At 45.2% G+C, this 27,652-nt stretch overlaps 1 protein-coding gene across 1 annotated transcript in view; it reads right to left on the reverse strand.

Moving 5' to 3' along the window:
- The window catches only part of LOC130131967 (contactin-associated protein-like 2), a 285,127-nt gene that overhangs the window by 204,248 nt on the left and 53,227 nt on the right, over window positions 1–27,652 (reverse strand). The window contains exon 8 of the mRNA XM_056301695.1: window positions 6,162–6,420. Within this exon, the coding sequence (XP_056157670.1) occupies window positions 6,162–6,420 (259 nt within the window). The remainder of the gene's footprint in view (window positions 1–6,161; window positions 6,421–27,652) is intronic.

Here is a 27,652-nt window from a genome sequence, read left to right on the forward strand (position 1 = left end):
GGAATTGACTCGACTCGATCTCTCCGTCTCCTCATTCCTGCACTCCCACATACCAATAACAGCTGAAATATTTAACTTACCCTGCAGAGCAAGAGCACAGCTGGTCCACAGTGTGTTTCAGAATTGGTTGATGGGGTTCCTCATTCTTTGATTGCGACCGGTAAGCTTGACCCTCAATTACAGCCACACCCGGCAGCCACGCAAGTCAGTTTTACTTCTAACATTCTGAATGTGTCCCTCCTGAATACTGTAACCCCTTCTGCCTTTCACAGGATGATATTAAGGACGAATTACTCCAAAATACATCTCTTATTTTCTCTGGGAATGCGCTGATTTCTTCCTTCATGTTTTGGGGTTTTCCTGCTGCTTCCTGGATTGTTCTGAAAAGCTTGATGGACATAGCAACAGTAACTAAGGGGGGGTGGGACCTCGCAAAAGGTCAGTTGAACAAGAAATGTTTGTATCTAATCCCACATGCACTAGCTGGCTTATGTCTGAATCTGAATTATAGCGCTACCCAGTGGGTAGGCAGCAGAAAGAGAAATTTTAAAACTGAATACAATGTATCACTTAAGCTCTCAAGCTCAACACAGAACGCTATATTGAGACTGCCTAACTGCAAAAAAGTAAAAAGATGGGGCGGACACGTGTCTTCAATAACGTGCTTTATTGTATTAAAATCGCAAATACAGCCATACAGAGCTGCGTGCCGGTGCACTCTTAGAGCACTATACAGTACACCTCTGCACACGCATATACTATATCATTGTTGCCCCCCCCCCCACACGCACGCACGCACGCGCGCGCACACAGACACACACACACACACACACACACACACACACACACACACACACACACACACACACACACACACAATTCTGAAATCATTCCGATGCGCCTGTACAACGATTGTGTTGTGGATGGCTGTAGTAAGAAGAGAACAGCGGTATGCAAGATCTGCAACTCATAAAATCAGTGACATGACCACCACAAAATCATTACAAAATCCACAAAGAAAGGTACGTGAATGTGTCTTTTTAGCAAACGGGTCAAACGTTAGCCAGAAAGCTAAAGTTTGCTAAGGCTAACTGTAGAACATTGTATTTGTTCCAACACAAAGGTTTGACCGAATGGGTGCAATAAAGAACATCTGCCAAGAACTAAGATCTTACATCATACAATCAGTAGGGAAAGAGCACAGAAGAAACAGAAGACACATTCTCCCTGTCTTGGAGCCACCACCACCACAGGTTGACCTTAGTGACCCCAGCATCATTCTCCAACAACCAACTGACCAACATGGACACAACAATCATCCAGTCTCTCACGAGAGGCACCCTCAGCAAAACTCGCAGCAAAACACCAGTGAACAAGAGACTGTTCAGAAGACTTTCCAGCCTACCCAGAAATCAGTTGATGGCTCATACATCACACGGGCAGGCCGCATTTGTAAGCCAAACAGAAAATACATGCAATGAAGAGTATAAGGACAACAATCAGAGGGGCTATTGGGGGGGGGGAGTGTGATTATATGTGTAACCTGCACTTTGCGTTCGGCCGTCGTCTCCCTACACGCCCTGGGACTCTGCGTTGTGTTTGTTGTAGTATGATGTTTGCGTGGAAAAGGAAGGAGGCGGAGGCTTGGGATCGTGGCTGAGACCTGGACACTTTACTAGCACTCGCTTACACTTCACCTCTCATCAATCAGCTGGCCGCTGGCCTCATCATACTCACAGCTTCCGGCAGAAGAAACAAAAAAACATTTGATCAACGTAGCCTTTTGCCCGGGACAAGACTTAGGGGTACGGTGTTGCAAAAGGGACAAACATCGCCATTTGCGGCATTCCCAGGGGAACATACAGCGTAACAGTGCCACCCTGTGGCGGATTTACATTACTACCTTACATATGCATACAACAGACATTAGGCTTTAGATACATTTCATCTCATATTCATTCTATTTCATACTTACCTGTAATGGCCAGAACTATATTGTTATACTTGCCTGCAGATTATTATTTGTGTTTTTAGGATTGGAAGCATAGCTAAAGAGAAAGGATGTAGAACATTGTATTTGTTGCCACACGTTTGACATGACACAGCCACCGTACTAACTAAGGTAACCGCCTACTACTGCTACAGGAAGTACGTCAGCAGTCGGTCTGCCGGTTACATACAAAGAGTTCAGTTGTTTTCCAATCAATAAACCTGCTAAACGTTCTCCAGTGTCTGACCACTCGTCATTCTACACTAACATAGCTAGAAACCTAACGTTAAGTTAAAGCAGGCTTCAAATCGATTATGCATTTTATTGAGAAGACATAAGTTATGTTAATGTTATGTTAGTTTAACCCAGTCACACAATGGGTTATTAATAATATCTGGTTAGATGTGATCCAGTTATCCCAGCAAAGGGTTAATATTGTGTTTTGGTTGATTTGTGTAGAGCTATGCTTTCTAGCCAATGAGAAGCGTCTGCCTATCTGGAAGTCCCGCCTCCATGGCAGTCAGCTGCTGTGTGCGCGAGATTGTTAGAACGCGCCACAGAAAACACACATGCGATCTCTCGAGCTAAAAGTGAGAGGAAAAAAGAGTGAACAAAAGAATTCGCCATTGTCCATCAGCGGGGAGACAATCGTCCTGTCGTCTCGTGTCCTTGTGTTGATTTGTTATCAGAGAAGTCTTAAGTTGAGTTGATAAAAGTTAGAGACATCGCCAGCATTCCTGTTTTCCACCGGGGCTCCGGGGGAATTTCTGCATCGTTGCTGCGTGAGAAACGTTCGTCTTGGTGAGTCAGGCGATGTAGCGAGCATGAAAAGCTAACTAGCCAGCCTGGAAGATGTAGCTAACCTCGTCATAATGTGAATTTGGAAAAAGCGTTTTACTTGAAAATGGCTGAAGAGAAAGTCTTCACTTTGGGTTATTTCACATGTCAGTATGTTTCATAATGTTAGAAGAACATGTGTATGTTTGTTTTTGAACTCGAGTGTAACGTTTACCGAGAGTAGTCCAGGGGCCAGAACTACAAAACCATTGTAGCTGACTGTAGCTATTTTGAATGGCTATTATTTTGTAGTATACAGGCAATTTGCTGTATATATATATATATATATATATATATATATATATATATATATATATATATATACACACTACCGTTCAAAAGTTTGGGATCACCCAAACAATTTCGTGTTTTCCATGAAAAGTCATACTTATTCACCACCATATGTTGTGAAATGAATAGAAAATAGAGTCAAGACATTGACAAGGTTAGAAATAATGATTTTTATTTGAAATAAGATTTTTTTACATCAAACTTTGCTTTCGTTAAAGAATCCTCCATTTGCAGCAATTACAGCATTGCAGACCTTTGGCATTCTAGCTGTTAATTTGTTGAGGTAATCTGGAGAAATTGCACCCCACGCTTCCAGAAGCAGCTCCCACAAGTTGGATTGGTTGGATGGGCACTTCTTTGAGCAGATTGAGTTTCTGGAGCATCACATTTGTGGGGTCAATTAAACGCTCAAAATGGCCAGAAAAAGAGAACTTTCATCTGAAACTCGACAGTCTATTCTTGTTCTTAGAAATGAAGGCTATTCCATGCGAGAAATTGCTAAGAAATTGAAGATTTCCTACACCGGTGTGTACTACTCCCTTCAGAGGACAGCACAAACAGGCTCTAACAGGTACTATTTAATGAAGATGCCAGTTGGGGACCTGTGAGGCGTCTGTTTCTCAAACTAGAGACTCTAATGTACTTATCTTCTTGCTCAGTTATGAAACGCGGCCTCCCACTTCTTTTTCTACTCTGGTTAGAGCCTGTTTGTGCTGTCCTCTGAAGGGAGTAGTACACACCGGTGTAGGAAATCTTCAATTTCTTAGCAATTTCTCGCATGGAATAGCCTTCATTTCTAAGAACAAGAATAGACTGTCGAGTTTCAGATGAAAGTTCTCTTTTTCTGGCCATTTTGAGCGTTTAATTGACCCCACAAATGTGATGCTCCAGAAACTCAATCTGCTCAAAGAAGTGCCCATCCAACCAATCAAACTTGTGGGAGCTGCTTCTGGAAGCGTGGGGTGCAATTTCTCCAGATTACCTCAACAAATTAACAGCTAGAATGCCAAAGGTCTGCAATGCTGTAATTGCTGCAAATGGAGGATTCTTTGACGAAAGCAAAGTTTGATGTAAAAAAAATCTTATTTCAAATACAAATCATTATTTCTAACCTTGTCAATGTCTTGACTCTATTTTCTATTCATTTCACAACATATGGTGGTGAATAAGTGTGACTTTTCATGGAAAACACAAAATTGTTTGGGTGATCCCAAACTTTTGAACGGTAGTGTATATATATATATATATATTGAGTTTATTCAATTGTGAAAGCATATGTTACAGTTGTGTGAGAATATTTACTGTACAGTTAGTTGATAATTGATATAGTGACTAAACCCTGTTTGTAATACAGGTTGGGTCTTTTGAGTGATTGATTGTTCCTGACGAGGAACTGGCGAGCCACCGCTCGGGAACCAAGAGAAAAAGAAGATTCTCCACCTACTATCTTCCACACGTCTGGTATGGTAGGACACTGAATCTAACCCCACAAATCTCCCACACGCCTGGTGTGGTAGGACTTTCCACACACACACACACTTTTATTTTTATTTTCTTTATTGAACCAAAAGCGCTTACTGTATTAGGACCCGGGTCATTGAGGGATTATTGTATATTGCATTGTATAATTGTATGTGTACCTTTGAGTGTTGCAACTACAACACTAAATATTTCTACATGTGTTTGGAGTCAGTGGCGTGCTCAGTCCTCTCCGTAGTTAAGTAATATATTTTTTTGTTGGGTGCTCTTTGGTCCAAGGTTAGTAGTTTCTGCCCTGAAGAAGGCCCGAGCCGCTACGCGTGGGCATTTTTAGGTCCTTTTTGGATATGTCCAAGTTCCAATAAAGACATTTTAATTACACGGAGCGCCTTGGTCAGAGATTTGTTCTCTTTTTCTCATCTGAAACTAAATATTTCTACTTACCATTTTATCCTGGTTGTCCGGCTCCTATTATTTCTCAGTCCAGTTAATCACGACTCCTACGAGCCTAGTAAAGAGGTGTACTTACCCTATGGCTACTACTACTTACCTTAGATGGTTATTAATCATCCTTGCAGGTTATTCCTTATCCAAGTGGGTTACATTAGATTTATAATGGACTGGAGCTTCCCATGCACTTCCCATGCATTGTTATTATTATTATTATTATTTGCAAATGCAACGCATTGTCACCTTGTGTTTCTAGGCAGCAAGATCGCTACCAGTGCAATTCCACTGCCCATGTGCGTGTGATACAACTAGCCTTCAAGGTCCATCAATTTTGAATGAACGTGTTTACTTTTCTTCATGTTTCTTAAAAAGAGAATTATCTAACTAAGCAGTCTTCTCCATATAGATGTATGATGTGTTTGGTTTGGTTTGGGAATATTCACACTAGCTAGCATCTTTGCCACAAAGTTAAAGGGATATTTCACTTTAATATAACTTGTCAAGTTTAAGCAGTCTTACCTCCATTTAAGTGTATCTACAAATAAGCTAGCAACCGCTGCTCTCTGGCGTGTAGACAACAGTCATTGTTAAGGACCACCCTTAACAGTCATTGTTAAGGGTGGTCCTTAATAATGGCTAAGGGGGGGGGGGGGTCGTCTTGTGATTTCAGATGGACTACCTCCACTGTTTCATCAACAGGAATGCACATGAAGAGAGATGTAACATCACCAGAAACCACGGTTTCATCCCCCTCCATGATGATGTCCCTCACCTTATCCACAATAAAATCACTGCCTACCAACTGGTTAAGAACAGATGCCAGGAACTTAGAGATGTTATCGTTCTGATGGGGCTGAATTCAAAAGTAGATGATTTCAGTTAAACAGCAACTCACATTCGGGATGCGTGTGTAATTGAGAGTATAAAGGGCAAGAGAGAATGCATGCCTCACAAAATATGTCTGGGTGAAAATAAAGGTTAAAAAAAATCATAACTGCTCATTATTAACTTTTTGTCAAGATGTTGAATCCAGGATAGCATCAGTACATGACCTCAACCTAAGTCACCAGGATTTTGTTACACATCTATTTTTCCTTTATAAATTTAACCTTACCTGATGAGATCTCAATGCGTGTCTTTTTCTTCTGTGTCACGTTGATGTAGACGGTCACCTTGCCATCTGTTAGCCCTACTTCCACCATGCCATCTGCCAGGACGGTGTACATCAACAGCCCACTGGGATTCCATGTACGAAAGGCCAGACTGACAGACAACATATCACTCTCACCCTGCCCCAGGAGCCGCAGAAAGGATGAGGAGTTGAAGAAGACTGGAAAGGAGTGAGACTCCGCGCAAGAAAAAGTCAGGTTATGCTACAGTGGGAGAAAGAGCAAAAGAGAGTGGGATAGGAATTAGTTTTAAGGAAGAAATAAAAGTACGATATTATGCCTTATAAAAAGAAAGAAGCAAAAATAATTCCCTTATCATTAAAAGCATCTCATAATCTACAGAGACAGTCTTACAAAATTATATAGCCAGATTTTATTCAAATGTAATTAACATATTATAATCATAATTGTTAAGTGGGTAAATAGTCAATATCTAAAATTTTATAAACAATTTTTACTAATGACACATAATTTACTTAATAAAATGAATAAGTATTTGAATATCTTTGTGATACTACTAATACTACTACTACTACTTTCAGCTGCTCCCGTTAGGGGTCGGCACAGCGGATCATCTGTTTCCATCTCTTCCTGTCCTCTGCATCTTCCTCTGTCACACCAGCCACCTGCATGTCTTCCCTCACCACACCCATACACCTCCTCTTTGGCCTTCCTCTTCTCCTCTTCCCTGGCAACTCCATATTCAGCATCCTTCTCCCAATATACCCACCATCTCTCCTCCACACATGTCCAAACCTGTCGCAAATCGCTCCTGACACTCTTCTCCATCCACTCCACCCTGCCGGCACTGTCTTCTTCACCTCTCTACTGAACTCCCCGTTACTTTGGACAGTTGACCCCAAGTATTTAAACTCATATGCCTTCATCACCTCTACTCCTTGCATCCTGACCATTCCACTGTCCTCCCTCTCATTCACGCATAGGTATTCCGTCTTGCTCCTACTGACTTTCATTCCTCTTCTCTCCAGTGCATACCTCCACCTCTCCAGGCTCTCCCCAACCTCCACCCTACTCTCACTACAGATCACAATGTCATCCGTGAACATCATCGTCCATGGAGACTCCTGCCTGATCTCGTCCGTCAACCTGTCCATCACCATTGCAAACAAGAAAGGGCTCAGAGCTGATCCTTGATGTAATCCCACCTCCACCTTGAACCCATCTGTCATTCCAACCACACACCTCACCATTGTCACACTTCCCTCATGCATATCCTGCACCACTCCTACATACTTCTCTGCAACTCCCGACTTCCTCATACAATACCACACCTCCTCTCTCGGCACCCTGTCTTAGGCTTTCTCTAAATCTACAAAGACACAATGCAACTCTTTATGGCCTTCTCTATACTTCTCAATCAACATTCTTAAAGCAAACATCACATCTGTGGTGCTCTTTCCTGGCATGAAACCATACTGCTGCTCGCTGATCATCACCTCTCCTCTTAACCTAGCTTCTATTACTCTTTCCCATATCTTCATGCTGTGGCTGATCAACTTTATACCTGTAATGTCCGTAGACGCCTTGTCTTACTGACATAAGAATAATTCAAGAACGAGCTGACTTCGTAGGTTCTTAACTGCGTAGCTTTTACTAGCGTTCATCCGACATACACCCTTCATCACATGCGCTTCCAACTTCCTGTCTACGTCACACGCACTGCACGTACACCCGTGAGTAGGTCAAGTTAAACACGTGACCTTTCATTCATTACATCTCCCCCTCTAAGATGATTTTATAACCTGTATATCACCCCCCTTTTCACAAAAAAAAAAAAAAATCCCCCACAGTACACAAGTCCATACGCCTCACAAATCCAGCCGGATTGCAGGCTTGCTCACCCTGCCAGAGCGAGTAACATATGGTGTGGAAGTTGGCATTTCTGCTGTTCGGGACTCATTCGTGTTTCCACTCTCCCCTGGAGTGACATGGTCAGGATCCCTGCTGACAAAGGTGAGTGTTTTAGGTGTGGCCAACAGGTGGCGCCTGTTCCTTCTGTAATGTTCACCTTGAGCTGTCTCCACTATGTAGGATCTGGGAGTGGAGCTCTGACTGTGAACAACTGCTGGCATTGTCCATGTTTTCTGTCCATCAGGTTTGGTGAGTACTGCGTCACCCGAGTTCAGTGGGCGCAGTGTCCGCACGCCGTTCCTGCGGTTGTAGTAGAAAGCCTGCCTCGATTTGGCTGCGGCGTCAGCGGTTTTGATCAGTTCCTCTTTAGGCCAGGCCGGTTTCAGGTTATGCTGCAATGTGGGTAAGGTGGTTCTGAGTCTCCTACCCATGAGCAATTCCGCTGGACTGGCTCTAGTGGAAGAAGAGGGTGTAGCTCTGTATGTCAACAGGGCGAGGAGAGGGTCTTCCTGCCTTAATATGCTTTTGGCTATCTGAACAGCCCTCTCTGCCTGTCCATTACTCTGGGGGTAGTGTGGGCTTGAAGTCACATGGATGAAATCATAATCCTCACTGAACCTCCTCATCTCTTCTGAAACTAGCTGTGGCCCATTATCGCTAACTACAATTTCAGGGATACCAAAACGTGCAAATGTAGCCTTCAGCCTAGCTACAACCTGACTGCTAGTAGTTGTTGGTAGATTTAGGATCTCCAAAAACCTGGAATAATAGTCAGACACTATCAAGTAGTTTTGCTTTTTGTACTCACACAGGTCTATGCCAACTTTCTGCCATGGTCTGGATGGGAGCTCACTTGACATTAAAGGCTCTTTTCTTTGTGTGTTCTTGTGTTCTCTGCAGAATTGACATTGCTGTATCTTTGTTGTAATGTGCTCTGTCATTTTGGGCCACCACACTGACTGGCTAGCTCTCTCTCTGCACTTAACTATCCCCTGGTGCCCGTCGTGTATTCTGTCTAAGATCACCTCCCTCATCTCTGTGGGAATGACGATACGACTGCCTCTGATGACTAAACCATCTACCTCAGATAACTCCCCTCTCACTTGATAAAAGTCTCTGACTGTCTCCGGCACTTTATCGACATACTCAGGCCAGCCGTGTCTGATGAAGCCCAACACTGTCTGGAGCTGCAGATCCCCATCCGTGCTCTGTTTTATCTCCTGCATCCTTTGAGGTGTGGCAGGCACCTGGCCCACGATGGCATCAATGTGTGCCGCAACATCATCATGAGAAGCACCATCTCCGTAGCGCTGCTCTGGGCCTCTGGAGAGTGCGTCAGCCACAGCTAACGTTTTGCCTGGTGCGTATTCAGCCACTGCATTGAAACGCATCAGCCTCATCAACAGTCTCTGGCACCTAATGGGCACATTATCCAAGTCTTTGCTGTTCATGAGAGGCACTAGTGGTTTATGATCGGTGACAAGTCTGAAATTGTCAAGCCCAAACAAGTACTTCTCGAACCTTTCACATGCCCAGACGCTGGCTAAGCACTCTTTCTCGATCTGTGCGTACCTTGTCTCTGCGTCACTCAGCCGTCGGGAGCAGTAGGCCACGGGCTTCCAGTGTTCCCCGTGCTGCTGGAGCAGAACGCCCCCCAGCCCGTAGCTGCTGGCATCTGCTGACACCACCGTAGCCTTAGTGACGTCATAAAAGGTGAGTACCGGGGCGGTGGCGAGTGCTGCTTTAAGGTCTTGGAATGCTGTGTTCTGTGCAGGTCCCCACAGCCACTCTGTCGTTGCTTTAAGGAGTCCATAAAGCGGCTGACCTACAGTGGACAGCTCTGGGACGTATTTTGCCAAATAGTTCACCATCCCGAGGAACCTCTTGAGTTCTGGGGCTGAGGAAAGTTCTCTATTCCGGCCACTTTGTCCGGGTCAGGTCTGATGCCTGCCTCGTTGATGATATGACCAAGGAAGCGGCCTTGTTTCTGTTTGAACTTGCATTTCGCTTGGTTCAGTTTGAGACCTGCTGTTTCAATGACCCCCAGCGCCTCTGCTAGGTGCCGGTCATGGATTTCCTCAGTCTCTCCATGTATAAGGATGTCATCCATGTACACCTCTGTGCCCTCTAGCCCGGTCAGAGTTTCCGCCATCTTTCTCTGGAAAATCTCTGGAGCACTCGTTATACCAAATGGAAGGCGGCAGAAAGCATACCTCCCAAATGGGGTGATGAAAGTGGTGAGCCCCCTGCTGTCTTCATGCAAGGGGATCTGGTAAAACCCATTTGCTGCATCCAACGTTGTGAAGAACTTTGACCCTGCGAGCCTTGGCATTATTTCCTCCATAGTGGGCAGCACGTATTTCTCACGTTTCACCGCTCGATTCAGCCTCCTGAGGTCAGCGCAGCAGCGAACCTCTTTCTTGTTCGGTTTCAGCACCGGCACCATAGCGGCGCACCATTCTGTGGGCTGAGTCACTTTTTCAATAATGCCCTCATTTTCCATGCGCTGCAGTTCTTTCTTAACCAGTGGTACAAGTGGCAGTGGTATCCATCTGGCTGTATGCACCGCGTATGGCTGGGCACCCTCCACCAGAGCTATTTTCACTGGGTCTGTTTTCAGCAGTCCACTTGAACCGAAAACTCCACTGACCTCATTCATCCGCTTCACTAGACCCATCTCCACTGCCTCTGGATGACTCAGCAGACAGCTGCCTCTCCCTTTGATCACATACACTGGAAAGGAGTATTGTTTCTCCTTGTAGTTGGTTGTGGCTTGAAACTGTCCTATGCAGCTGATGTTTCCACCTGGGCTTATGAAGCATGTGTCAGGAGGTCCCAGTTTTATGTTTGGCTTCAGCTTTTTAAATGTCCCTTGGTTGATAACAGTAGCGTCAGCCCCCGTGTCAATTTTAAAGGTTATTGGTACATCACTTATTGTTAAACTAACAGTCCAATCTTCCTGACTGCTCTCTTTGCCAACTTCTCCCAGAAAGTACAGCTGTTTAACCTCTTCAGTGACTTCTCTCACCGCTTTAGAGTGACATACACGCTCCCAATGTCCCTTTTTATGACACTTGTTGCACTTACTGTTCGTTGCAGGACACTTCCGCTCATCGGTGTGCTGCGTCTTGCCGCACCTCCCGCATTCATCTACTTTGTTGGTTGCAGGTCTGCTGCCACCATGACGCTGTCCGCCCTTTTTGTTTTGCCGTCCGTCCCGCCGTCGGACAACATTGACGTTAGCCAGCTGGGCCTCTGGTTGGTTAGCTTGGAGGCTGAGCTGCTTCGTTATTGCCTCCGCCTGGCGCACTTGTTCAATGACTTTCACCAGAGTAAGGTCCGCTGTGAGCTGGAACTGACGGGAGAGCACTTTGTCTTTTATGCCCACTACCAGACGGTCTCTGATATGTTCATCCCTCTTGTCCCCAAACTCACAGTGTTCAGACAGCTCATACAATGTCCGGATGTACATCTCCGCTGTCTCTCCTGGCTGCTGGCTACGTTGATAGAAGCACGCCCTCTCATGTATGATGTTACGGCGGGGAATAAAGTAGTCGTCGAACCTTTTCAGTACGATATCATAGTCCACTTTATCACCCTCCGCCGCGAAGTCAAACGAGCTGAATATCTTTTCAGCCTCGCTGCCCATTGCATAAATCAGCGAACTCACTTGAATCTCCCCGTCGTCTTTATCCAGCTTTGTCGCGAGCCTGAAGCGCGAAAACCGTTGTTTCCACTGCGGCCATTCAACGGGGCAGTCAAACTTGAATTCACTCGGCGGATAAAACTTCGGCATGACCGCTCGTGTTCAGATACACAGACTATTCTGACACCATGTAATGTCCGTAGACGCCTTGTCTTACTGACATAAGAATAATTCAAGAACGAGCCGACTTCGTAGGTTCTTAACTGCGTAGCTTTTACTAGCGTTCATCCGACATACCCCCTTCATCACATGCGCTACTAACTTCCTGTCTACGTCACACGCACTGCACGTACACCCGTGAGTAGGTCAAGTTAAACACGTGACCTTTCATTCATTACAATACCTCTGTAGTTACTACAGTTCTGCACATCGCCCTTGTGCTGGAAAATCGGTACCAGTATGCTTTTACTACTACTACTACTACTAATAATAATAATAATAATAAGTAATTGAATATATTTCTGATACTACTACTACTACTACTTCTACTACTAATAATAATAATAATAACAATAACAATAATGATAATAATAATAGTAATTAACAGGGCTTAATATGAAAAAAAAATGTCTTGCTCCCCATCTCAGCCATGAGTGGGTTGATGGGTTAATTTCACTGGGTTCTTGGCTATTTCTAATATACAAAATCCAGACTTTTTCCATGGCCTTGTCTTCAAGACTTTGGAGTTCTTCTCTCATACAGCTAGAGAATATAACACACATATTTTTTATCATTAGCAACTGGGACCTGCCATGTCAATTGTGCTGTATGCGGGTTTAATAATAATAATAATATTAATAATAATGATAATAATTGTGTTGTCTGGCTGCAGCGGTGTTGTGGCGGTGTTTGGAGTTGACTGCAATTGTGCATTTGCCTTTACTTTAGCATTGTGCCTGAACGGTTGCCATAGCCTGTGCAGATGTGACAATTTTTTATTTATTTTCTTTCTCATTGTCTGGCCATAAAACGTTTGCCTGTAAGTATTTATATGTTCAGTTCTCTCATAAATGTTTACAGAGAAAGTTCATGAAAATCAGTAATAAGAGAAAGTCCGTTCTGTAGTTAATCCGTAGCCTTATGCTAACCGCTAGCAAGTCAGTGGGAATTGCAATATAAGTTAGCCCGAAGCTAGCCGCTAGCGCGGCAATGGAAGTTGTAATGTAAGTTAGCATGAGGCTAAACGTATTGATTTGTAGTCAGTTAGTTTCATCTTTACATGGTTGTGTGTAATAGTGGATGTGTTCGTCTGGTTTGAGTTTTGTTGAGATATGACACCAGCGTATTTGTATGACTATGTGTTACTGTGTATTATTATTTTGTTTACGACTTTGTTTGTCCACAAGTGAGCGGTGTTGCGCTTGCATGCGCGGATTGATTACGTCACTGAGACGCCGTTCATTTTTCTTCATTCTCCCCAAACTACCGAATAAACGGAGGCTACATTTTTCCCTCCAGCAGAAGTTCGGTAGTCAGTACGATTCTTTATAACGGTTTAATAATCTACTTCATCTGCGCAGAGATAGACATAAAGTATTAGTCTAGTCTTCTAACAGGTTATGGGCCCAGATAACGTTGGATTATTTAGTAGTTTGATAAAAGAAGTACACGAAGTGTGATAACCTCGGATGGCGGGATGCGCGCAGGATAGCACGGAGTAGCAAGTTAGCAAGTGTGAAGCTAGTTAGCATCGGGAGAAGCTATCGGGAAGCTAACGGAACGCTAAGCTAAGCTAACGCTACCTAGGGAGATGGAGCGAAAGAAGAGCAGGTGGCCCACATTCAACGGACAGGCCGATGAGTATGAACTGTGGGAAGAGCGAATGCTCTGTTGCATGCATGGTGTGGGGCTGAAAACCACCATTCTTACCGAGCCCGCGGGACCTTTGACAGCGGAAAAGCAGGCCCTAGACGAGGAGCGGAACGCGGACGCCTACTGCGCATTGGCGCCTTTATTGGACAACACAAGCTTGGGACTGATCTTCAGAGAAACGAAGAACAACGGTAGAGAGAGTCTACGGGTGTTGCGGGAACATTACATTGGTAAGGGCAGACCCCGGATTGTCACTCTGTATGTAACATTGACTGGGCTAAAGAAAGCTGATAATGAGACGATCACCGAATACATTATCCGAGCTGAACAAATCATTACGGCTCTCAAAGGGGCGGGAGACGCACCGAGTGAGGGACTAATGATGGCCATGGTGATGAGGGGGTTACCTGAGAGATATAAGCCATTCACTCTAATGGTGACACATGGCGACAGTGAGTTGGCATTGGGACAATTTAAGGCCAAATTGAGAAACTTTGAGGCGGCAGAAGATGTAGCTAATGCTACAGCATCGGACGAGACGTCCGAGAGGGTGATGAAGGCCCACGCAGCGCCTAAGAAAAAGCCAGTGAAACGCTGTGAGGGTGAAGATGATCAAACGGTGTGCTGGCGATGCGGTGACAAAGGCCATCGGAAATCGGACTGTTCACGCAGCGTGTGGTGCAGCTTCTGCCGGATCAAGGGTCACACGGACAAAGTGTGCAAGAAGAAGGACCGCGCTGATGGAGCCAGATGTGCACGCGAGCAAGGTGGCGGCGGCGGCGGTGGTCACGGAGCAGGTCGAGGTCAGGGACCGGGGAATACTGCGAAAGAAGAGGACTACATCTTCAGAGTGCAGGCTGGAGAGACCAGCTCAGCAGGACCAGGACGACGGCAACAGTTCAAACCAGGATTTATTGTGGACTGTAGGGCTTCTTCCCACATAGTCAATGATAAGAAGAAGTTCAAGAGCTTTGACAGCTCGTTCGAGCCAGAGAAACACTGCATGGAGCTGGCGGACGGTAAGCGCACCTTTGGTGTGGTGCAGGGCAGGGGAGATGTTACGGTATGTCTGCTCGACAGTGAGGGGCGACGGTGTAGAGTGACACTGCGGAACGCACTATATATTCCATCGTACCCCCAAGAGCTCTTCTCTGTGAAGTCTGCGACAGCACACGGAGCCAGTGTGTTCTTCGAAGAGGGCAGGGATGCCCTAAAGTCACCGGATGGTACCAGGTTTGACATTTTTGTACAGGGGAAAATGTACTATTTGCAAACTGAATGTGTTGTTGAAAAGTGCCATGTGAGCCATGATATAGAAACTTGGCATGAGATAATGGGCCACTGCAACTATGACGATATCATAAAGCTACAGGATATCACTGATGGTATGCATATAAAGGGTAAAGTGTGTAAACCTGACAAAGAGTGTGCAGTATGCATAGAAGGGAAGTTTACCCAAAACAGAGTACAGAAAAATGTACAGACTGACGGTACACCGTCAGCACCCGAGGATGATGACGAGGAGCACCCAAGGGTGACATCACAAGCCTCAGCCAGTGGGAGGTACCCCCAAAGGGAACGCAACCCTCCGAGATATCTGACTGACTATAGTCAGGGTGACAGTGATGACAGCTCACTCACTACTATAGATTATGCATACAGGGCAGTGTGCGGTGTCCCTCTGACCTTTAAAGAGGCCATGGAATCGCCAGAATCAGAAAAGTGGTCCAGGGCAATGGACGAGGAAATGGAGTCTCTAAGAGACAACAAAACATTCACCCTTACGAAATTGCCAGAGGGCAAGAAAACAGTGGGAGGAAGGTGGGTGTATTCGATAAAGACAGATATAGACGGACACGACAAGTACAAGGCTAGATTTGTAGCAAAGGGATATAGCCAGAGAGCTGGGGTGGATTATGGGGAGACATTTTCGCTGACAGCCAACCTAACAAGTGTTCGAGTGCTTCTACAGAAGGCGGCTCAGTATGACTTGATTTTACACCAGATGGATGTAAAGACGGCCTATCTTCATGCCCCCATAGACTATGACATATACATGGAACAACCTGAGGGTTATATTGAGAAGGGAGAAAAACTAGTGTGTAAACTAGAGAAGTCAATCTACGGCCTCAAGCAATCTGACTGCAATTGGAATTTACTGTTACACGAGTGTTTGACAGGTGATGGTTTTACACAAAACCAATCAGACCATTGTGTGTACTCCAAGGAGTCAAAGGAAGGGAAAACGATCATTATAACCTGGGTAGATGATCTTATCATAGCATCAAGCAGCACAGAGATGCTGAGTAAGGTGAAAAAGATGCTGTCCACAAAATTCAGGATGAAAGATCTGGGCAGGTTAAAGTGCTTTCTTGGGATTGACTTCACTCAGTCCGCCAACTGTGTAACAGTTTCACAACAAAGGTACTCTGAGAAAGTATTGGAGCGTTTTGATATGCAGGAGTGCAGGGTAAGAGAAACCCCATGTGAGCAGAAATTAGACTACTCAGAAGATGCACCAAAAATGTTAGATGTGAAAAAGTACAGAGAGGTGGTCGGGAGTCTAATATACTTAGCTACATGTACACGTCCAGATTTATGTTTTGTTGTGAGCAAGCTATCTCAGCATTTTGCAGAGCCTACTGAAGAGCAATGGGTGACAGTAAAACATGTGTTTCGTTACCTTAAGGGCACCACAGATAAACAGCTCTGTTACAGGAAGAGCGACGAAAAGCTTGGCTTACAGGCATATAGTGATGCCGACTGGGCTTCAGATACTGCGGATAGACGCAGCACATCAGGTTACTGTGTTGAGCATGAGCAGGGGAAGTGCACTTATCTCTTGGAAAGCCAAGAAACAAGCTACTGTGGCACTTTCTACGTGCGAGGCGGAGTATATGGCTCTGGCTTTAGCCATCCAGGAATGTATTTATGTTGAACAGTTACTGGGAGGTATTGATTCATATGAATACAAGAGAACAGTGGTTTATGAGGACAACCAGGGGACAATAGCTTTAGCGAAGAACCCGGTGTGTAGGCAACGCTGCAAACATGTGGATATCAAATACCACTTTATAAGGTCTACCATAAGAGAGGAAAGGATGTCATTGGTGTATTGCCCTACAGACGAAATGGTTGCGGATGTAATGACGAAGCCCGCATCCAAGGTAAAACTGAAGACATTTGCTAAGGCAATGTTTGGTGTGTGAAATGTGAGTGGTATGGGTTATACCAAGTTTTATTTTTATTTTTATTTTTGTTCTATGAATAAGAAAAGGTATGCAGTAAGCTCATGATTCATAAGTGGGAGTGTTGAGATATGACACCAGCGTATTTGTATGACTATGTGTTACTGTGTACTATTATTTTGTTTACGACTTTGTTTGTCCACAAGTGGGCGGTGTTGCGCTTGCATGCGCGGATTGATTACGTCACTGAGACGCCGTTCATTTTTCTTCATTCTCCCCAAACTACCGAATAAACGGAGGCTACATTTTTCCCTCCAGCAGAAGTTCGGTAGTCAGTACGATTCTTTATAACGGTTTAATAATCTACTTCATCTGCGCAGAGATAGACATAAAGTATTAGTCTAGTCTTCTAACAAGTTTTATATGAAATTGACGTGCTTTTTATATGTATGTTTAGTTTTACAGATATTCTTGAGTAAAATCTTTAAACGGAACTCCTTCTGAATCTGAGTCTTTCTTTGGAAACTCATCTGTCTCCTGAGCTAGCAAGCTGGACGCTACATGTTAGCAGGGGCAGAACAGTAAAAAGGCACATCTTCCAACGGCCAGTAATTATCAGACCTGTAAGTAGAAACATCAGCAATCTGTCATTATGAAAAAGCACAATGAAGAACTGGACCTTGAATAACTTTTGGAGAGCAAATCACGAATATCCAGCTGCTCATGAGTCCGCAAACTTTCTGTAGCAAGCTCTATAGCTTTGAGAGCACAGGCAAAAGCAGAAGCCGCTCAAGGCGAACTGGCATTTGCTAAAAAATTTTTTTTAAAAAGAGGCAGATATAAACAAGAAGCTATACTACAAGCAAGTTTGCATCAACTGAAGCTGGAAAAGGAGAATGGCTGTGGCTGCAGAAGCCAAAGCCAAAGTGCTGGAAGCAGCTGCTGAGGATGAATATGAGCGGATAGGCCTAACTCAACCGAGAAAAAATCAAAACTAGATATTGCCGCAGTTGAGCATCACCATGAAAGTGCTACAATTCACACTCTAGTTCAACATTCCACTGTCCAATCACACCAGAGTCTGAAAACTACTAACTCATTAAATCCAATCACCATCCCATCACCTGCTGCAAAGCCACCCAAAGTTTCACACCTACCAGTGCACCAGCAGTGTAGCAGTGAGGAGTTGTGTGAAATAGGGTGGTACGACACCAAGTGAAATCAGTGACTATGAGTTTAGAGAGCTAGTTCCAGCCTGTGATGGCCTGGCGGCCTGTCCAGAGTGTCTCCCCACCGGCTGCCAAATGACTGCTGGGATGGGCTCCAGTATCCCTGCGACCCTGAGAGCAGGATAAGCAGGTCGGATAATGGATGGATGGATGGAGTTAGTTCCACAACATTCATTCAAAGAAGCCACCTGGAACCCAATGCAATTAAACAGCACTGTTAATCCTCTGAGGAAATCGCACAGTTATAGAGAGCCTCCCCATAGCACCAAATACTCCAGTGAGGATTATCAGCCTCTCCAGTCATATTCGGCCCATCCAGTCCCTCCACACGGCATGAACCCATCCAGTCCAACAGCTGCAATGGACCTGGCAAGGTACCTAATGTGAGATGGGAGATAAGATAAGATACTTTATTGTCATGTGTACACACAGCGAAATTGATGGGAGGTGGTGAGTTCAGGCCTACTGAAGTTTGATGATCATCCTGAGTGGGCCTGGAAAACATCCTTCCTCAGCTGTACTGACGATTTGAAACTCTCCACTAGAGATGAGCTTGACTTGCTGTGCAAATTACTTCGACCATCATCGTCTGAACAAGCTAAGACAATGAGAGTGATACATATTCACAATGCCAGTACAGGTCTCAGGATGGTGTGGCAGAGACTGGAAGACATTTATAGCTCACCTAAAATGATTGAAAAAGCACTCCTCAAAAAAGTTGAGGCGTTCCCTAAAATCGCAGCCATGGATAAACACAAGCTAAGAGAACTAGGAGAAACCCATATGGAACTGGAGGCAGCAATGACAAATGTGTACCTACCTGGTCTCTCATACCTCAATACTTCGCGTGGGGTCAATCCGATTGTCCAGAAGTGCCCGTATAACCTGCAAGAAAAATGGGTCATAGTAGGCTCACGCTATAAGGAACAACACAAAGTGTCATATCCTCCATTCTCAGCCTTTGTGAAGTTTGTTTGCACACAATGACCCAATCTTTGCCAGCATAACAGGAACCTTGTTTGCTGCCAAAATGGCAAGAAGTGTATCATCCAGCCATCATGTCAAAACATCAGTAACTGTAAGAAAGACAGAAATCTCAACAAATGGTGAAAACAGTGACAGCACTATAGCAGTCAGGAAGGATGGTGACCCTGATAAGCAGTGCCCACTACATAACAAGCCTCATCCATTGAGAAAGTGCCGCAGCTTCAGAGGCAAAACATTGGATGAAAGAAAGGCATATCTGAAAGACAAAAAAAAATCTGTTTCAAGTGCTGTGCATTGCCTACCCACATCGCTAAGGGCTGTGACAAGCTTGCACAGCATAAGGAGTGCAGCAGCAGCAAACACTGCTCAGCACTACACCCAGGACCCACTCCGTGGAAAATTGTTGTCCAAATAAGCACTATGGATCAAGGTGGGGAGCAGCTATTGAAGGCCGTTTCATCTGTGACATCCAAATGCATGGAAGTCCTTGGGACTGCAAAGACTTCAAAATCATGCTCCAAGATCAGTCTGGTTTGGGTGTATCCTGCGGGGCAAAGAGATCAAGCCATGAAGACTTATGCTTTTCTCCATGAACAAAGCAACAAGTCACTAGCTAGATCAGAATTCTTTGATTACTTTGGTATCAAAGGAGAAGGAACAAGCTACACTCTAAAGACATGCTCAGGAGTGGTTGAGACAGTAGAGTGACACTCTAGCAGCTTCATCGTGGATTCACTAGATGGTAACACCCAAATTCCTGTGCCTGCTCTCATCGAATGTGACATGTTGCCAGATGACAGGTCTGAAATTCCCTCACCAGAGATAGCCAGATGTCTTCCTCACCTCAAGTGTGTGGCATATAAAGTGCCTGCTTTGGACCCACATGTGGTTATACTACTTCTTGGAAGAGACTTAATCCAGGTGCACAAGTTTAGAGAGCAATGTAATGGGCCTAACAATGCACCATTTGCCCAGCGACTCCACCTTGGGGTGGGTCATAGTAGGGGATGTGTGTCTTGGAAGGTTGCACAAAACAGACAGTTTTAATGTTTTCTGGAACAACGTGCTGACGAATAGGTGCCACTCCGTCTTTGCACCATGCATGGGCAGCATAATTATGAGAGAGAAAATCTTCAGCCCTATCTCATCCCATACCTCTCCAAGAGTCTCACATGCTACCAACTACAACAGTGTTACAGTTTCGAAAGAAATGTGTTTCAAACAACTGTGCATGACACTAAACTTAGCTTGTCCATTGATGATGAGCTGTTTCTTGAGCTGATGGACAAAGAAGTTTTCATGGACGAAGCTAACTGCTGGGTAGCATCTCTGCCATTCAGGCCAAACAGGCCGTGACTGCCTAACAACAAACAACAAACAGTTAGCTGTCTCAAATTCCTACGCTGCATGCTGGAAAACCAACAAGATATGAAATAACACTTTTTCACGTTCATGCAAACAATGATTGACAAAGATCAAGCAGAACTAGAACTAGCCCCAGCACAGACTGTGCAACAAGACTGCTGGTACTTACCAATGTTTGATGTTTACCCTCCACAGAAAAAAGACCAGATACGATATGCATATTACTTGATTCCAGTGCTAAGCATGAAACCATCTATCTCAACGATGTCCTTCTCGGAGGACCAGACATGAACAATGCATTACTCTGGGCCTCATATATTTCCACAAAGAGCCCATAGCAGTAGTGGCAGATGTTCAACAAATGTTCTACTGCTCCATTGTTGAGGAAGACCATCGCAAATTCCTCAGGTTTTTGTGGTTTGAAGATAATGACCAAAGCAAGCAGATTACTGAGTACCACATGAAAATACATGTATTTGGAAACTCTCCTTCCCCTGCGGTAGCTATTCGTGGCTTGACAACAGCAGCCCTGCATGGGGAAGAGCAATATGGCACTGAAGCTAGTTCATCATGAGGAATTTTTACATCGATGACAGGCTTTCGTCGTTCCCCACCGACGAAGAAGCCATCTCTATCCTGAAAGGGACAATGAAGATGTTAGCAGAGTCAGGCATAAAACTACACAAGATCGCCTCTAACAGCCATGTGGTAATATATGGCAATACTCCAGAAGAACGGGCCAAAAACCTTAAAGATCTGGAGCTAACCGCAGACCCCTTGTCACTGCAGTGCAGTCTAGGACTTACCTGGAACCTGCAGCCTGACACCTTCACCTTCTGTGAATCCAAAGAGAAGAAGGCATTTACTAGAAGGGGAATCTTATCCACAGTTAATGGTCTATATGATCCCCTGGGATATGTGGCACCTGTGACAATTCAAGGAAAAGCATTGGTCAAAGAATTGTCTGCTGAACAAATTGAATGGGACTCTCATCTATCAACCCTGAAGGAAGAACAGTGGAAACTGTGGACGGACTCACTTCACGAGCTTGAATAGCTTCAAACTAAAGATCATATATGCCTGTTTCTCTGTGTTCCACAAAATACTATGTGTCTTCTGTGATGCATCCACCATGTCCATATTAGCGGTAGCATACCTCAAAACAATAGACATGGAAGGACATACTCACGTTGGGTTCATCATGGGAAAGTTGAGGCTGGCCCCACATTCTCTGCACAGCGTTCCCCGGCTAGAACTCTGTGCTGCTGTCCTGGCTGTTGAGATGACAAATTTAATCAAAGGTGAACTAGACACTGACATTCACAAAGTCACATTCTACACAAATAGCCAGGCTGTATTAGGCTACATTCACAACATGAGCAGAATACTTTATGTGTATGTCACCAACAGAGTTGCCCGTATCAGGAAATCCATGAGTCCGGAGCAGTGGCAATTTGTCAGTACAGAACACAATCCTGCAGTCATGGGACATGCTCCATGCCAGCAGCCTTATTGAAACACACCGACTGGTTTAAAGGTTCAGCCTTGTCCAGACACATACTTACAGCCAGAGACCTTTGCCCTCATAGACCCTAATGCAGATGCAGACATACGCCCACAGGTCACAGCTTTCAATACCAAAGATCTTGAAAGTGAACTCGGCTCAACTGGAGAAGTGTTCCAGTTGGAAAACTCTCTTTCGAGCTATAGCCAAGCAAGTACACAAGGTCAGGTACTGCACAAAAAACTCAAACAATAAGAGACAGATGAGGTGACACAAGCAAAGGTAGTTATAATCAGAAACGCACAGCATGATGGATTCGCTGAAGAGATGAAGTGTCTTTCCAGAAGTGGTGTCGTCCCAAAAGCTAGTGCTCTAAGAAAACTGAGCCCCATTGTTGATGCAGAGGGCCCGCTGAGAGTTGGGAGGTGAATGTCTTCAGTCGATGTACCCTGGGAAGAGAAACATCCTATCATTGTCCCCCAGAAACATCACATAGCTACCTTGTTAGTGAGACATTACCACAAACAGGTCGCACATCAGGGCAGGCATCTTACAGTAGGTGCTGTTCACTCTGCCGGTCTGTGGCTAATTAGGGGCAAGAGACTGGTGTTCAAACATTATACATAAATGTGTGATCTGTAACAGGCTGAGAGCAAATGATGTCAAACTTACCTGCTGAATGAATTATCCCAGGTCCTCCATCCATAAATGTAGGTGTTGATGTGTTTGGTGCATGGATCATCAGACTCATGACGTACGGCTCACGACATGCCCGAGGAGGCACTGTAAAGAATAAGTGCTGGGCTATCATCTGCACTTGCTTGTTTACAAGGGCAGTGCATATTGAAGTACTTGAATCTCTGTCATCTTCAAGCTTTGTGAATGCACTAAGGAGGTTCACAGCTGTTTGTGGGCCTGACCACCTCTTCCGTTCTGACCGGGGGGGGGGGGACTTTGTTGGGGTATGCAAGGAACTTAAGATAAACTCTAAGGACCCTGAACTGACAGCTTACCTCCAAGACCAAGGCATCACCTGGAAATTCAACCTCCCCCATTCTTCACACATGGGTGGGGTGAGGGAGTTGATGATAGGTGTCGCTCATAGAATATTGGGTGCGCTACTGCTAAAGACAAATGCATCTTGTGTGTCTCACGAGGTTCTAGTTACACTTAAGTCAGAAGTTATGGCTATTATGAATGACAGAACTCTGGTTCCTCTGTCAGCTGACCCAGACATGCCAGCTGTCCTATCGCCTGCTATGTGTCTGACACAGAAAGTTGAGACCGTCTTACCACCCCCAAGGGGAGTATGACCACAAGGACCTCTACGGCAAGCAATGGAAGCAGGTCCAGACTCTGGCCGACTTTTTCTGGAAACACTGGCATCAGGAATATCTGACATCACTCCAACCAAGGTGAAAGCGGCAAGTGTACAAACTAAACCTGAATAAAGGAGGTGTTGTTCTTTTCAAGGATGCACAAGTCAAGAGAATCAGAATCAGAATCAGAATACTTCATTCATCCCCGAGGGGTAATTGGGTTAAAAGGAATAAAGGGCCTATAGGAGTGAGTGGTAGTGAATGCCATTCCCAGTCAAGACAAAAAAGTTTGCAAGGTGGATGTTAAAGGTCAAGCAGGGACTCAGAAGCTGTACTCTAGACATATCTCTGTAGCTGAAATGCTCATGAAAGGGACATAATGTTATAAGGTTTTATAACAAGCGGGGAGTGTGTTGTCTGGCTTGCAGGGGTGTTGTGGCAGTGTTTGGGGTTGATTGAAATTGTGCATTTGCCTTTAGAATTGTGCCTGTACAGTTGCCGTAGTCCGTGTGGAAGTCACAATATGTACACCAGACACGTTATTGTCCTTTCTTTTGTTTCTTATTGTTTGGCCATAAAACGTTTGCCTGTAAGTATTTTTATGTTCAGTTCTCTCATAAATGTTTACAGAGACAAAGTTAATGAAAATCAATAAGAGAAAGTCCATACTTGCTTATAAACTAAAAAAGCAACGAGCAAAAAACACAATTTATGAAATAAAGGACCCTACAACAAATTTCATACACTGCAAATTAAAAGATATACAGCAATCATTTGAAACATTTTACGAAGAAAGAAAAAGACTATATACACAGCCTCAAATAGATGAAACGAAGATGGAAGCCTTTTACACCTGATAAAATTACCTGAAGTGAGGAATGAACAAAACAAGCTTGTAAGTAGTGAAATTATGGATCAGGAAATCAAAAAGGCAATATCAAATTTAAAACCCAAAAAGGCAGCAGGACTCGATGGTTTTGCATCGGAGCGGTACAAGGAAATGAAAGATCTGTTGATCCCTACAATGAAGGTCACATAAAACCATGTGCTCAAAACTGGTATAAAATTCCCTCATCTTGGAGTGAAGCGGTGATCTCCTTAATACCAAAGGAGTGTAAAGATAAACTTGAATGTGGAAGCTATCAGCCGATAAGTGTTCTGAACCAAGATTATAAGATCTTTACCAACATCCTGACAAAAATAATTGAAAAAATCATCCCCCAAATAATAAGTCTAGCTCAGACAGGTTTTATTCAGCAAAGGCCACGTCACCTCCACTCCTTGCATCCTGACCATTCCACTGTCCTCCCTCTCATTCAAGCATAGGTATTCCGTCTTGCTCCTACTGACTTTCATTCCTCTTCTCTCCAGTGTATACCTCCACCTCTCCAGGCTCTCCCCAACCTCCACCCTACTCTCACTACAGATCACAATGTCATCCGTGAACATCATCGTCCATGGAGACTCCTGCCTGATCTCGTCCGTCAACCTGTCCATCATCATTGCAAACAAGAAAGGGCTCAGAGCCGATCCTTGATGTAATCCCACCTCCACCTTGAACCCATTTGTCATTCCAACCACACACCTCACCACTGTCACACTTCCCTCGTACATATCCTGCACCACTCCTACATACTTCTCTGCAACTCCCGACTTCCTCATAAAATACCACACCTCCTCTCTCGGCACCCTGTCATATGCTTTCTCTAAATCCTCAAGGACACTATGTAACTCCTTCTGACCTTCTCTATACTTCTCAATCAACATTCTCTTAGCACACATCACATCTGTGGTGCTCTTTCATGGCATGAAACCATACTGCTGCTTGCTAAACGTCATCTCTCCTCTTAACCCTTGTTCTTGAAAATCGGTACCAGTATGCTTCTTCTCCACTCCTCAGGCATCCGCTCACTTTCCAAGATTGTGTTAAACAATCTAGTTAAAAACCTCACTGCCATCTCTCCTAAACACCTCCATGCATCCACAGGTATGTCATCAGGACCAACTGCCTTTCCACTCTTCAAACTCTTCATCGCTGCCCTCACTTCATCCTTGCTAATCCACCGAACTTCCTGATTCACTATCCCTACATCATCCAACCTGCTTTCTCTCTCTCATTTTCTTCATTCATCAGCCTCTCAAAGTACTCCTTCCACCTTCTCAGCACACACTCCTCACTTGTCAGCACATTTCCATCTCTATCCTTCATCACCCTAACCTGCTGCACATCCTTTGCAGCTCGGTCCCTCTGTCTAGCCAATTGGTACAAGTCCTTTTCTCCTTCCTTAGTGTCTAACCTGTCAGACAACTCACCATACACCTTTTCCTTTGCCTTTGCCACCCCTCTCTTCGCTTTACGCTGCATCTCCTTGTACTACTGTCTACTTTCTTCATCCCTCTGACTACCCCACTTCTTCTTTGCCAACCTCTACCTCTGTATAATGTGTTGTACTTCCTCATTTCACCACCAAACCCCTTGTCTTCCTTCCTCTGTCCTGATAACACACCAAGTCATCAGGACAGAGGAAGGAACTGTTTGTCCCTACTGCCATCCAACTGTTAAATAGCAGATATTATTTATCTGTTGTCTGCAGTTCACTTGTTTCCTTGGTCTGTATATTTTATATTTGATATTTGACCTACTTTTGTTCTCCTTGCCGACTATGTCCTGCTGGCAATTCCGCCTTGGTGTTTGTATGTTTTGTCTTTGTGTGAGAATTTTTATACTGGCTGCAAACTAATTTCCCTACAAGGGACAATAACGATACCTGGACTTTGACTTTGACTTAGATAACATTGGTTCTGTCTCAGGTTATAAACTGAATATTCCAAAGACTAGATCTGGCTCTTATGATGGATCAGCGCCTGCGCGATTGGCGTAGTCAGCATAGTCAGTGTTCCTCCGTCCCTCCTCACAAGTCAGCCCCGGTGTTAGGTAGGTCCAGTAGCAGCCCTTATTCCCCTGTTTCCCGTGAAAGCTCTCCTAATGCATCCCTTAGTTGTTATTTTCACTTAGCGCCACGTCTTTATTTTCACTTAGCGCTACGTCTTTATTTGCACTCAGCGCTGCGTCTTTATTTTCACTTAGCGCTACGTCTTTATTTACACTTAGCGCTACGTCTTTATTTTCACTTAGCGCTACGTCTTTATTTTCACTTAGCGCTACGTCTTTATTTTCACTTAGGGATACGTCTTTATTTACACTTAGGGCCACATTGTGGCAGGATGAGGAAAAGCACAGGAGACGAAGGCGAGTTTGAAGTTTATTCCTCAGTTCCGAAATCCAAACTGCAGCAAGAACAACCCTGCACCAGCGAGCCCGGGAACGTAAACCACGCCCCCAGCCCACAGCCCTGCTGGGTGAGAGGCATAGCCCCTAGTGTCCGCCACACAGCCCCCCCCCCGAAAACACCCAGAAGGGACTCCTGGAAAGCAAATCAGTGTCTCACTGGAGGCTTAAGCAGCCTGCCATAAGGGCTGCGCCGTCCCTCAGCCGGAACAGTAGGTGAAACACAGTCCAATGTCGGCTGAGAAGCAGAATGCTGAACCCGTAAAGACACTGCCGGGGTCCTGGAAGGAGGGCGACCCCGACGGGGAACCTGGGCCGGAAACACAACTTCGCCTGTCAGCCTGTGCGCCGGTTTAAGCCTATCAAGCGTGACACGCTCCCTACGCCCACCCATATCCAGCACAAAACCCTTAGGACCCGTCTCAAGAACCCGAAATGGGCCATCGTATGGGGGTTGGAGGGGCGAGCGGTGAGCATCATGCCGTACAAAAACAAAACGAGCCGACATGAGCTCCGCAGGCACGAACGACCGCGGAAAACAGTGGTGAACGGGGCCTGGAACCCGACTGCTGTCGGACAAAAAAAGGATAAACGGCCGGACGGGGTCGAGGAGCGGGACTCCCAGGCAAAAATTCCCCAAAGCGGCTGACCAAGCACCAGCTCAGTGGGCGAAGCGTCGAGGTCCTCCTTAGGAGCCGAACGCAACCCGAGCATAACCCAAGGTAAACGCTCCACCCAGTTACCATCCGAGAGCGCAGCGCTGCCTTGAGCGACCGGCGAAAACGTTCACACAAGCCGTTAGCCTGAGGGTGGTACGCGGTATTGCGGTGTACCTGCACACCCAAGGATCGCGTAAGTGCCGACCAGAGCTCTGACACGAACTGGGGGCCCCTGTCTGAGGTGATATCTGACGGAGTGCCGAAACGGGCGACCGAGGAGGAAATAAACGCGCGTGTAACGTCCGAGGATGTTGTAGAGGCCAGAGGGACAGCCTCTGGTTTCCTGGTGGTACGATCTACCATTGTGAGCAGGTGCGTAAAACCCTGTGAAGAAGGTAGAGGGCCCACCAGGTCCACATGCACATGGTCGAAACGTCTGGCCGGGATCGGAAACGGGTCGAAGGGCGACTTAGTGTGCTGGTGGACCTTAGCGCGCTGGCACGCCA

Source organism: Lampris incognitus, unplaced genomic scaffold (genome assembly GCF_029633865.1).
Source record: "Lampris incognitus isolate fLamInc1 unplaced genomic scaffold, fLamInc1.hap2 H_2, whole genome shotgun sequence".
Taxonomy (NCBI): domain Eukaryota; kingdom Metazoa; phylum Chordata; class Actinopteri; order Lampriformes; family Lampridae; genus Lampris; species Lampris incognitus.